This window comes from Chamaea fasciata, unplaced genomic scaffold (assembly GCF_029207755.1).
Source record: "Chamaea fasciata isolate MVZ Bird 193981 ecotype frontalis unplaced genomic scaffold, bChaFas1.0.hap1 SCAF_14, whole genome shotgun sequence".
Lineage (NCBI taxonomy): Eukaryota > Metazoa > Chordata > Aves > Passeriformes > Sylviidae > Chamaea > Chamaea fasciata.
In genome coordinates, this window is record NW_027094099.1 from 5,955,157 (window position 1) to 5,968,319 (window position 13,163).

The 13,163-nt window shown below is 41.1% G+C and overlaps 1 protein-coding gene across 1 annotated transcript in view; it reads left to right on the plus strand.

The window, feature by feature from the left end:
• THSD4 (thrombospondin type 1 domain containing 4) overlaps positions 1–13,163 on the plus strand; it is a 234,124-nt gene that overhangs the window by 55,063 nt on the left and 165,898 nt on the right. The window contains exon 6 of the mRNA XM_066196706.1: positions 11,674–11,776. Coding sequence (XP_066052803.1) covers positions 11,674–11,776 — 103 coding nt within the window. The remainder of the gene's footprint in view (positions 1–11,673; positions 11,777–13,163) is intronic.

A 13,163-nucleotide genomic window follows, 5' to 3' on the forward strand; every position in this document is an offset into this window, starting at 1 on the left:
TAATAGTGTGTTGTAAATTTGAGTAGTGTCATTTATCAATATGTGTTTATCAAGTGTTGTGGGAGAGAGCTGAAGGCATTCCAGCTTGTCTTTGTTTCTTCTTGTCAATTCATATTGACAAAAGTGTTTGTCTGAAATTCCGGTGTGGAATTTTTCAACACTCGCATAATTTGAACAAGAAATGTGCGTTATTGATATGTTAGTTTAATTGTATCCAGGTTTTCAAACCAGAGGAGGCTGCAGATGTCACGGTTAATTCACAAATAGCTTTTTAATGCTGTTTTTATGAATATTTGTTAACTATTCCCATTAATTACAGGTATAAAAACCACCATTTGTCAGATGCCAGTGTCTGCTTCGGCACATGAAAGGAGTAGCTTTTTCCTGGTATTTTTAGAAGATTAGTTCAGTTATTGCTGATATCAGTGCATAAATTTAAGACATTTTCAAGCCAGATAGCAGGAAAAGAACATACATTACATGAATTCAGGGACTTGCAGTGAAACTGCCATCAGTACAATCGCAGTCCTCTCTTGTACTGACCGGGCTGAGTAGAGGAAGAGGGAAATGCAGGAGAAGTTGCCACAGTTAAGCCATGGATACTGAAAAAGTTGTCTGTTAGCACTGCTGCCGAGTTTTTAGTTTTGTGGGTTTTGGGGGAAGGGGGGATGTTGTCTTTGTTGTTGATTTTTTTTTTTTTAAATTTTAGATTTTTTAAGCTGGGCTTGGAAACAGAAAATTGTGTAGAAAGTTAGGAAACATAAATGTCAAATTATGTCTAGCAAGCATGTGTTCCTTTGCCTAACCACAGACTAGGGATGGAAGCCAAAAACCCTCTCCCCCAGACGTGGTGTGAAAGAAACGTGGCACTGCAAGCCCTGCAGCGCCTGGAGCAGGTAAACAAACCTTTTGCATATAGTACATTAAGAGCTAACTGCCTACAGAACAATGCAAACCCCAGAAATAATTGAAATTGTGGTGAGATTAAAAAATAACAACAGAACCCAAACCAGTCTGGTGCGCTCTGTCTCATCTTTTCTTGCACTTGATCTATTTCATCGGTTGTGCTGTCCAGAAGTAACACCTCTGCAGGCAGCATATTGCACAAGAGTAATTAAACAGAGCTTCTGTCTAGTGATGAGTTGCTAAGGCTGTTTATCTTCAAACTCTTGACTTACGTTTGTGGAATAACCAGTCCTGTGTTGTTTATATCTGTCAAGCGGTGTCACAGAGGCACTGGCTGCTCTGCAGGGGGAAGAGGCCAGGGAAACATCCCCTGCCTCGTTCTGCAAACCGGCTTTGGCTTTCGGCTGCAGCATTCAGTGAGGTGCCACAGCCAACCCACGTGCTGCTTTTCCTGAATCTCTGTTTGCATCTTCATTTTGTTAAAGACAGCAATGGATACTGATGGCCTTGCTGGCTTTTTTGAGACCTCACCTTGGGTCACTTTCTGAGGACAGCTTTTTTGGATGATGTGAGGTTTTAGTTTGAGCAGCAAAATGCCATTAAGAAGGACAAAGTCAAACCTGCAAGAGGTTTAGAGCTTTCAAAACTGGAGTTTTGTGAGCAATCCTCTGCTAACTCTCGTGTTAAGAAAACTATTTAATTAGCTGATAATATAGTCTTTTACCCCAGGGTCCCTGCATAGATCAAGTGCTTAGTTAAGAGTGATACACTAGTCGGTGTTATTCTCTTTTTAGTCAGCCTTTGGCTCCCTGCCTTAAAAATGCTCCCTGCAGAAGATGAGAAAAAAAGGCTTCTCTAAGGACTAGTTGTTGATGCTATTACTGCAGTGTTTGCTTTAAAATTCACAAACCTGCAGTGTGATAGCAAGACCTAATCTCTTGTAAGAAATGGAACTGGCAAACGGAAGAATGAGGTTTAATAGAAGTGTTCCATAATTAGTGCTGCTTGTCAAGTAGTTTGAATTGAATTTTTTTCCCCATGCTCAGTAACCTATTTATTACTTGACAATAGTCAAAGCAAAATTTGCATTGCCAAAACTGTAATTATGATTTGGCAGCTCATCTGCAAATCAGGTCCAGAGGTTTTCAGTCAGACCCCCAAACCAGAAAGTACATAGTTCACAAAGTGAAAAGGATTGGATTAAGTAATTGCACCGGAGGTGACATTTCCCCCCTCAAAACTGGTAGAGTAGCTATTCCAGAAACTGTAGACTGTCCTTCATGTTCCTTATTCTGTGTGTCCATTTATACCTACTAGATTTTACAGTGAATGAGACAGAGATTATGTAGACAACCCTTCCAGCTAAACGTTTCCCAGAGTCCATTCTGCACACTGAATGAGTCAGAGATCACATGGGGAAAGTGGTATGCAATCATGGAATTGAGAGTGGACCTCACAGGCAGAAAGAGCCAAGTGATAATCGTAACTGGATGGACAGTCTCTTGTAACTTGAGATTAAACATTCTTTTAAGGCCCTGTGGCTTACTTTCTAGTGTTTAAACCAACCAAAAAAAGCCTTCAAGAGCAGATTGCCATCATGTGAGATATCAGTATTCGCACAACTGGTCAGATCGTTCAGCTGAGCCACTGGCAGAGGGAGTTTGCCCTCTGTGAGCACCACAGGGCAGTGAAAGGGCTTTGCTGTGGTGTGCTTGTCTTTCTCATCACAGGTCTTTCTGCCCTTTCTCCACAGCCTGTCTCTGCTTCTTCCTCTGGCTGGAGCTGTCCCACTGTATTTTCTCCTCAGTCACACTTCTCACTTTCTTAGTACCTTGTCTCATATTTTTAATCTTTTCTCCCCATCTCTTCTGTCTCCAGTCTTTCTTTTTTTTTACATAGTTCCTGCTTCTTTCCAGTTTCATCCAGTTTCACTTTCTTCTTCTCAGTCCCCTCTTCAGCTGGCTTGCTCATCCAGCCTCGTCTCTTGAATGCCAGTCCCCAGATTTATGTTTTTCCAAAGTATTCCATGCATTTTAGGTACAGGCACAAGTGGTTATTAAAAGCAGAAGAGAGATTTCTTAATTTTCAGTCCTTGCCCTATTACAGACCTCAAGAGCACTTTCCAGTAACTCCTGGGAAGCTTCTCAGCCTCTTCGAGCCTCAGGTGTGGACCAACTTGAAAACAGGTTGTTCCTCTAGGTTAGATGCAGAACTTTAACAAGCTTTGATTGAAAGTGTACAAAGTATGTTATCAGCATTATTTTCAAAATTCTTGTGGCCTGACAATACTTGAGTGGATTTCTATAGAAAAAGCAGAGGGTGCATTCTTGAAAAAAAAATGCCCACTTTCCTGGCTGACATAATTTCACTCATTAAAATAGAATAGGCACTGATGTTTGGAAAAAAAAAATCAGAATATTGGCAGCATGGGAAAAAAATAAAACACTTTTTCCTTTCGTTTTCCTTTGGGCTCATTCTGGGATGTAATGCTTCAGTCAGAAAAATAAAAAGAGATTAAAACAGATAACAGGAGCGGAAGGTTTTACTCGGAGAGGTTAAAGTTGGACAAACTCATCAGTAAATGGACAGTGCTACCAGCTGCAGCTATATTAAACCATTCTAAAATAAGACAAATGTGTCTGCCAGTTGCTTTGAGGTGCCTTTTTTTCTTTTTCTTTGAAGTATATGACCTAGGAGGAAAGAATATACCACAGAAACAGTTTAAGTGTGTGTTGTATCAAAACCTCATTTTTGATGGAAACAAGAGCTCTAAAATCTGAACAGTGCTGCAATTTCTGTTACACTGGTTCCTGCAAACTCAAAGTTGTTTTTAAGTTGCAATTAAATTGCTCTAAAGATGTTAATTTTTTTGTGGAAAGCAAATTGTTCCACATCGCGATTTTTTTTTTTTTTAACAAAAACGACAAAATAAATTGTCCTAACAGACTTATTTCAAACTCCCCCTGGTTGCAGTAACAGCTGTACATTTGCCTGTATGTTTCTCTCCCATGTAACATCACATTGACATTTCTGTTGCCTGGTTGTTTCTTAGACGAGAGCTCCTTCTCTAGAAATATAGTGATTATTGCTGCAGTATGAATTTTTAATTAAAAAGTAGATTATCGTGGTAATGCCAATCAGAAACTTCATTAAACTTTTAGTCCTCCCGCTGGAACCATTCAGGTAGTGCCTCCTCCCACACAAAGATCAGTCATTTAAATGGAATGCATTCAAATGAGTTTCCATTGAAGTTGATTGGGCTGTCACAGGGACAACTGCTGGAGGATTGCTCCTGCCCACTGCAGAAGCTGGTAGAATGTGAGTCACATAAAAACTGAAAGAACAGGCAGCTCCAAGAACAATACTTCAAAAAAAATTAATAAAATACTGCCGGAAACCCCAGAGTAGATGTTTTATCACAGTGACATAATTTTCCAGAAACTAGGGCTAGATACTAGGACTAGATACATCAAGTTTGCCTAAAGTCTGTGGACTTTACTGAAGATGGATCAAGCAGGAGTTTGTCTCAGGATCTTCCATAGCTGATATTGGTGGTGCCTTTCAGAGGAGGGTTTTGGAGTGGCTGCTATTTCTAGTATAAAGAAGGCTACTGCTGGTATATGGAAGCAACTGTTCTTAGTACATAAACCTCCCATTTTCTGAGAAGGACTAATAAAACATGTTCCATTTTGCAGGTGTATTTGAATAATGTAGACAGATGAGACAGTGGAAGATGATGAAGCTGAAAGCTTCCCCTTTAAGGCATTCTTCAGACTTTGAACCGTATTGTGTGAAATGGCAATAGCTTTCCATTGATTTCCTGTTAAATAGGGCAGTAGCATGCAGTTTAGGCACCTTGAGCACTGTGTAATATTTCTATAAACAGGTATTTGTTTGGAGGGATTCTTGTATCTGTGGGACTTTTTAGTGCAGCATATTTATATAGAAAAGTGATAGCCCTGCTGAGACGGGAACAGCAGCGGTACAAAGCAGTTATGATTTCTCCTGGTGGCAAGCTTTTGATGCTTGCTTGGGAGCGTGGAAAGAATATTCCGTGTAAACTCCAATCTCGATACTGAAGTAGCTCTTTGCTCAGGAGCCTGGGTCCTAAAAAAATTGGGACAGTAAAATAGTAACTGCATTTTAAAACCCGCCACCTTTAAGAAGACTAGTCATCTGGTCTTTTGCTGGACATACTTGTGTATCACTTTACACCAGACAATACTCTGTTCCAGCACGCTCTGTTTCCAGTATTTGTCTTCCATTTTCTAATTGCTCAACTTCCATCTTCTAGAAACCAATTATTGTTTCTCCGATTTTTGGTTGGTTGGTTGCTTGGGGTTTTTTTGCAGTAGTATTTGTAAAATTTTAGCGTTAAACAGAGCTGGAGTATTTTCTTGACACATTTTTGGTATTGCTGAGGAAATGTACTGTTAGTTTTCCTAATATAGCTCCTTGATTAGCCCCTCCTAAGGTAGTAGTTCCAAACGTTTCCAGTAATGCACGTTAGATCATTGGAGATGCTTTGTGTGGGATGGATGAGTGACTAACATTTTATTTAAAACCAAAGCTGGACTTGAATCTTTTACAAGTTGCTGTGAATCTGAAATAAAGTAAGTTATTTCAGTTTAATCAGATGGATCTGTCAGAATTTAAAAAGAAAAAAGCCACAAACCTGTGAAGTTAAGCAGAAATACTTATTTTTCCATCTGTTTGGTTGAGCTTTCTTCCCCATTATTAGACAGACTGCATTTTCAGATGTAAAGTGCTACAGAGTGGAAAAACATAAAGCAGTAATAAATGCACTTGCCACATTATGCATTGATGCCTTATGTGTCTGATAGACTGCAGTTAATAAAGATCAGGTTCGGGTGACACTTCAAAGGCTTTTCTAGTTAAATTCGGGGGACCTTCTTGTTGCAGAGCTGAAATCATTAATGGAAAGAAGGGTTCTCGAGTTGCGGGCTGGGGGCAGCAGTTCCCTGGCCCGGAAAGCAGGCACCCCGTGGCTCTGCCGGGGCCCATCTTCCTTGGTCCAAACACAAGCTCATTGCCACCTGGCTGGGATTTGGGTAGAAATGCAATGATTCTGGACTGTGCACACATCTCAGGTCTTTACCATCTGGGACAGGCAGGTCCAAACACAAGCTCATTGCCACCTGGCTGGGATTTGGGTAGAAATGCAATGATTCTGGACTGTGCACACATCTCAGGTCTTTACCATCTGGGACAGGCAGCCCTTGGAAGGAGTGTGGGGAAGAGCAGGGCTGCAGCCGGCTCTTGCTGCCATAGACTGCATGGCCTGGAGTGTGTGGTTAGGAAAGCACATGGAGTTCACAGGGACTGTCATTGCTGTGCCTGTCTCCACTGCAGCAGACACGGAGGTGTAAATTCATGGCTTGAGGCAGCGCAGAGTCTGCCAGTACAGGTGCTCCTTCCTCATAAACTTGTGCAGATACCACTGCATTTCCAGATGGAAATTCTCATTGCATGTCAGGCCAGACATTTACAGTGCACTGTCTGTGGCTGTGCACTGTAACCAGAGCTGGCTAGCACTATTTTTACTGCAGAGCTGTTCTTCACGTGCATTTTAAAGTTTCTTGCACATTTTGGTTTTTCAGGAGCATCGGTACCATTTGAGTTGTGTCTGGTATTTTGTGCCGCGGATATCTAGACTTCTTTAATATGCCATATATTTTTTAAAATTTTTTTTTAGTTGGCAGATAGTTGTCTTTATGTTCTCTTACCACTTTATAAAATTAGAACTGTTGGGAAAATAAGAGAGTCTCCAGGATTTTGAATGGGTCGTTGCTCTCCCTCAGCGTGTTGTCAGCTGGACAAAGCCAGGTTGCCTTGATTTGCGGTAGTACCTATGGGGCAGGCATGGTCCTTGGCTGGTCCTTGGTGGAATGGACTCCACATTCCACATTCCACTTTCTTACATGGACTTGGAACTTCTGTAGGTTTCAGGAGAAACAAGACACCAGCAGTTCAGAGCAGAAGTTCAAAGTACACTGCAGATGTGGTGGCTTGTTGTGTAAAGAACTGGAATTTATAGATTATGGATATTGAAGGACACTATACGTTTAAGAGTAAGGAAAGGAAAGAACATTTTCAGATTACTGTTTCAGAAACAAGTATTTCAATTATTTTTCTTTGGAGATGTGTTTATCCTTTGGGATGCCAAAGGATTAATATGATTATATAGAACCACTACAGAAATGAAAACAAGAGTACAACTAGATTATCTGGACTTAATTGAACATGTAGTATTGCACACGGAGAAAATATTAATTATGAATTATGTCTGAGCCTGGAGAATCAAGAAGGGATATGGGGCCTCGGGAAAAGCATTTGCCAGTTACTGTAGGTCATACGAATGAAACATAGCCAGAAATCTTAGTCGGTGTTTTAATTGCCTGTGGAGGTGGTTTCAGGACCAAATCGGCCCCTTTACACATTTCCAGAAGTGTTATCTCAGCACAGCTTTGACACAGCTTTGCTGATGGCAGATGTGAGCCCACATCTGCTGGACGACTGATAATTTTCTGGTGTTTTGCCAGCACTTCTTTAATTAAACCAAGTGTCAAGGATTTGTTAAAAAGGGTCCTTTTCAAATGTTAACCAAAAGCTAAAAAGCTGGCAGGGTGGTTTCTTTGTTTAACAGTCTTAACTGTACTAGCAGCTCATTTTAAGAAAACTAATGGCAGATGACAAAGAGAATACTGTGTGTTGCTGTCCCTCAGACTACTTTCATACCTGCGTATTTCAGAAGAGACTGAGGCATAAATAAACCTGCTCTTTCCAAAGGACAACGTTTCTCTCAACAGCAGGCACAGTGCATTTCACGTGCTGCCTCCCTCATCACCCAGTGCCGTGCTGCTGCTGGTAATTCACTCACGTCCTGAAAGCACGGGAAGAAAAGTTGGCTGAGGTGTCCTCCTTGAAACAGCCACGTGGAGATGCAGCAGGGGCAGCTCTGGAACTCCTCACCCTGAGTGAAAATATCAGTATCCAGCACTTCGAAGGCACTTTGCTGAATGCGGCCCCACATGCTAAATTCACATCATTGCATTGTCCTAGCAGCATATTTTAAGTAGGAAAAACATCTAAAAACATAGAAAATTATGCATTCTAGATGCTGTATCTAATTTTACAGTGCACAAGTGAAAGAACAATAATTAAAAACCCTCCCCCAGCAGAGAGTATATATTTCTAGACAATTTGTATCTGCCTCTACACAAAAGAATCTGAGATTTATCTTAGTAGATGCAAAGTATATTTTTTGCTGCTTTGGCCTCCCTAGATCTGGTTTAAAAAGGAGGTTTTATTTCTTTTTTTACAAACATCCAAAGAGGCTATCCTGTTTGCTGTATCAAAACCCTTATGAAACACTTCAGATAAATCCCTCAGTAAGGCAAAGTTTTTGAGGGAAAAAAAAAAAAAAGAAATTCCAGATCTGTCATTGACAAAACCCTGAATCAAAGTCAGCATTTTGTTTACCAAAAAACCCTTTTCAAGTCTGTGGCAGGCGGCAGGATTTTAATGCCCTCACGTCACCGAGGGAGAATCACACAGTAAGTTAAATATTTTAGCAAAGTTCATTCCAAAAGTCTCTGGGAAGTTTTGGAAAAGGATCTGGGCTGTTTAAATCCTAGCAGTCTGGCTTAGGCAGAGGAACGTTCTGCACCTGCAGACATGCCAAGGTGGCCGCCTGTTGCAGCACAGTGCCCTTGGCGGGCGGGCGCGGCTGGGCTGGGGATGCTCCTCTGCCCCCTCCCAGTGCTGGGGGACAGGGCAAGTGGGGCTGAGCTCTGCAAGGGACAGCCGGGAGACATTGTACATAGGAGCTGTCTTTGGGCTTGCCATCTTCTCATCACAGATGCTTGTTGCTGTATTTTAGGAGTTTTAGTCAAGCTGTACATGACAGAAATAGTAATTGAATTGAGGTGTAAAAATAGCTTGTACTCTCGGGGAATAAATAAAAATGAGGATCTACAGGAACCCCTATACTGCAGCTTCACTTTTGATTGTACAGGGTCATGCTTTTTCATTTTAGTGGTTTTCTGCCTACAAAAGTGCTAAAAAGCCAGAAAGGCCAAGAGAAAGTGTCTGGCACGCTTAGGTGTTCTGAGAAAGGCTCAAGGATTTCGTTTTCGGGGAGGCTGAGCTGCAGGCAGCATAAAGCTGTCACTGCATTCAGCTGTGCACTGGCAATTTAGGTGGGGTTAGTAAATGGCACATAGATGTTAACTAGTATATTTGTAGAGTATAATACAACTCTTAAGCCTTGGTGATTCATGGACTGTAGTAATCTTGCCTTCTTGTACTTCATAGCTAAAGAACATTTTAGAGGACATTAAAAATAGAAATGAGTGTAATCTGTATAAAGAACAAAGCAAAGTGTTTTTGCAGACCAGGTTGCTCAATTTTTTTCCTCAAAATTTTATGTTGCAATTAAACCTTGATGAATGAAATGAAGGAAAGGCAACTGAGCTGGGGCTTCAAAAGTAGCAGGGATGTGCTGAGTTGGCCTGTTCTTCTGATTTTTGCTTGATCCACACCGAGTTTCGTATATTTGTCTGTCCTTTGTCCTGCTTTAAAGCACTGAGGTCTCTATCTTGTGGGCAACTGTCAGTAAGTTTAAAAACAGAAATTGTAGCTATAAGGAAAAGATCTTAGAAGGGGTGGGTGTCACTATTTGTTGGCAACAGCGATGAATATTTTGATATTTTTACTCATACATTGCCTGCAGTTGGTATGAGCAGGGTGTACAGGAAATGGTTTATGAGCCAGAAATACTGGTACACGAGAACATGAGCTCAGGGGTCAGAAAAGGAAAAACAAGAAGAACTAAACTTCACAATAGGCTGGTAGAAAATGCCTGCCAAAAAAAAAGGGGAAAGCATTCCAGAAAGAAACTCCTCAGGCTGACTTGGCTGGTGCAAACTGATGTTTGTTCTGCTGTAATTTAGTGCAGTGACCTTAATTAATGCCAGCTCAGGTTTTGTCCCTTCACCTTTAGGATATGTGCAATAATTGGTTTCCGTGAAAAGTACATTCCCCTGCCTTGGTTGGTGGTTGTGGTGAATAAATGTTCTGCGTTGCTGTGCCACGCATTGGAGGAGCTGTGCTTCAGTTGTGGGAATAGAGCTTTGCTTTCTGCGTTTGGCACTAGAAAGGCTTTTGGTCCCATGGTCCCACCCTTCCAATGTGGTGGTTCACGGTCCTATTTTCAGGGAAAGCTTTTTTTTTTTTTTAATTAGAGGGTTTGTTGAGGAAGGCAGTATTTGCGTGTACTTGGAGATCTCAGAAGGGTGGGCGAAGAAGCACAGATGGCTGCCTGGCCAGAAATAGTGTTTATTCTAGAAGATTTGTTACCATGATTTTAATAGAAGATAAAGTAGTCTGTGAACCTTCCCCTGGGCATGTCTTTGGTACAGTTTATAGCCCACTTGAAAACCCTTGACTTTCACATCTCTTTGATCCAGTTACAAGCATCTTCTTGGGGAGATGGTGGATACAAAGCAAGAACTCCCCTGGGACCTCTGCTGTGCCTGGCTTCCCAAGCAGACCACCGATCTTTCCTACTGTACAGACAGAAGAGAATTGACTTGCAGTTGCAACAAGAGTTGTTCTTCGTGATTCTCTTCTGTTCCCTTTGAAAACACAGTTATTTAGCTGTGCTGTTTTCATAAAACATTAGCTTTCCTTTGAAATATGTCACACAGAAAAAATATTCTGCTGTTCTAGTCTAGTACTTCATGTGATTTCTACTGGTTAATAGTATTTTTAGTGGTCGTTTTTATTATCTGAAGGCTATGCAAAAATATTGCATCTGTGCCCAAAGCTTACCTATTTTTTCCAGGCATAGAAATTGTTCTAATTAACCCCCTGCATTTGGTAGAAGTCGTTCTCCCCTTTGTATGTGCCCACACACAGAGTAATCTGCTGTAACTGCAGTAATGTGTGGATTCAGGCAGAGCAAAGTCATTAAGTATTTAACTTGTATTTGCTTTTGGAATCTACTTCACATGCAAACAAGGCTGGTCTGCCAAAGGTGTGCATTGCAGGTGACCTGAGGAAGGATTCTGCTTCCACCTGTAAAACCTGCCCTGCCTCGATACCTGTGTGTGCACATGTGCTTGTACAGAAGCAGCTCTTTAGTTGCAAGCTCCTATACCAACTCCTTAGTTGCAAGAGCTCAGGATCTGAAGGCATGAGATAAAATGCAGAGTCATGCAGGGACTGTGATAGCAGCATATAGAAATACAGAAGGAAAAGTGGAAATATGGTATGGGAGCATAGGATGAGAGTAAGAAGCTGCTGTGGTCAACTTTTAATAAGTTATGTAAGCGTGTACGTTGAGTGTTTCAACTCTGTTGAATCTGAGCCCAAAAAGTTAATGATGAAAAATGTGAAGCTGTTGTGAAAAGGAAGTAATTCTAATCTAATACTGAATTTATCATGAAGTGTTGTGCTGTTGCTGAGGAAAATGACAGCTCAATAAAAGCTTTACTTTTTTTTTTAATAGAACTGTTGCTCCATTAATGTCGCACATTAATTTTCTTCAACAGGCACTTTTGATACTGTTACTTAACAGCTTGGTACATGTTTTAACGAGGTCTCCTGAAGTTTATATCATTCGTCTGGATTAGAATTTTGCTATGCCTTCACTAACCTTCTAAAGTTCATTAATAGGAAGGCAAAAATAACTTTGCTGTTGATTATAATGCTACTTTTTTTTTTTTTTTTTAATCTAAACAGATGTGTCCTGAAAGCAGCAGGAATATTAGAGAGGTACAGTGTGCATCATACAATAACAAGCCATTTATGGGTCGATTTTATGAATGGGAACCTTTTGCAGAAGGTAAGGGAAAACAACTTGCTTTTGCATTATTACACAGATTGTGTTTTGGAAAGGCAGATGTGATTTTTACTTAGTGGGAGCCATCAGGCAGCTTTGTTCCACAGCTGATGTTACCTATTTTTACAGCTGAACATGAGTCAGTGCAGATGGAGGTGGGTTGTATCTGACACCCAGTTAGATCTGGTAATGTTTGTTTCTCATGTAGCCACGTCTCAGTCCTTGTCCTGTTTCTTGTGGGCGTAGTGAAGACTGGCAGAGCTGCCCCTCTGTCTCCAATTATGAACATTCAGTGTGTGCTGTGTTTCTAGTTTGGCTGTGTTTGGCTCTGTGAAGTTGCCCAGGAGGAATTTCAGAGCTGTGCAGCTCTGGCACTTTGTGCCATGCATTTAGGCAGAGCAAGGAGCCAGTGCCTCAGCCAGCACAGGGCTGAAGGCACCTTCTGCAGACAGCATCACTTCTACAAGGTGGCCCTGAAGACCTACAATGGATGTGTTAGCTTTGGTGCATCCCTTTCCAAAGCCCAGTTGGGAAGACCCAGCCAGTGCTGAGCCAGCTCAGCCCACCTCCCTCTCCTTGCTTCCTACACAGCAGCTTTGACTCACTCTGTCTTTTGCCAGGAAAGATGAATCAGGGGATCTAGAACATGCCATGATCATTTCTTTTTCCCTCCCCTGCATAGCACAGCTTGCTCCTAATGTTTATACTGGATCAATAAGGGCAGTTAAACTGTAATTCACAGCGCTGTCTTGCTGGTGACTTAAGTGTGATTATTGTTATTTTAAAAAAACACACATATTTTTATTTCTCCCTCGTTCAGATTGGTGCAGCTGCATTTCTCTAACCCATTTTATCTGCTGCTGCTCCAACATAAACTTTTGTCTTTATTAAAAAAGTCACATTAGAGGGACTGTAAACCCTATGAATTTAGAGTATTTAATGAAAAAACCTAGTTTGTGTGGGACAACCAATAGCTAATGATGACTTTAAGGGCAGGATTTGAGAAGAGGGATCCAGTTGTGGTAGAGGGAGAACATCACAGTGACATAATCATAAAACCTGTAAGGAAGTTTAACTCTACAGAAATAATGAATGTTTGAATCATACTGATGATTGAACTCTTTAATTTGAAATCCTAACTTCAGTTTACTTTCATTTTTAATTGTGATGGAAAATCCATAACCTTTTGATGGCTGGATAAAAGAATCTGTTGAAAGGAGAGAACCTAAAGGTTGATTGAAAAGGGTAACTCTGTGGGAATCTGGCCACAGGAGTCTCTCTTAGTGAAGAATGGCTGCATTTGTTGAAAGGAGGGAGATAGCTGCAGACTTTCTTGTCAGAAATTCTCTAAAAGGTTAAAGATGCGTTAAAGTCCCCTCCAGGAGAACCT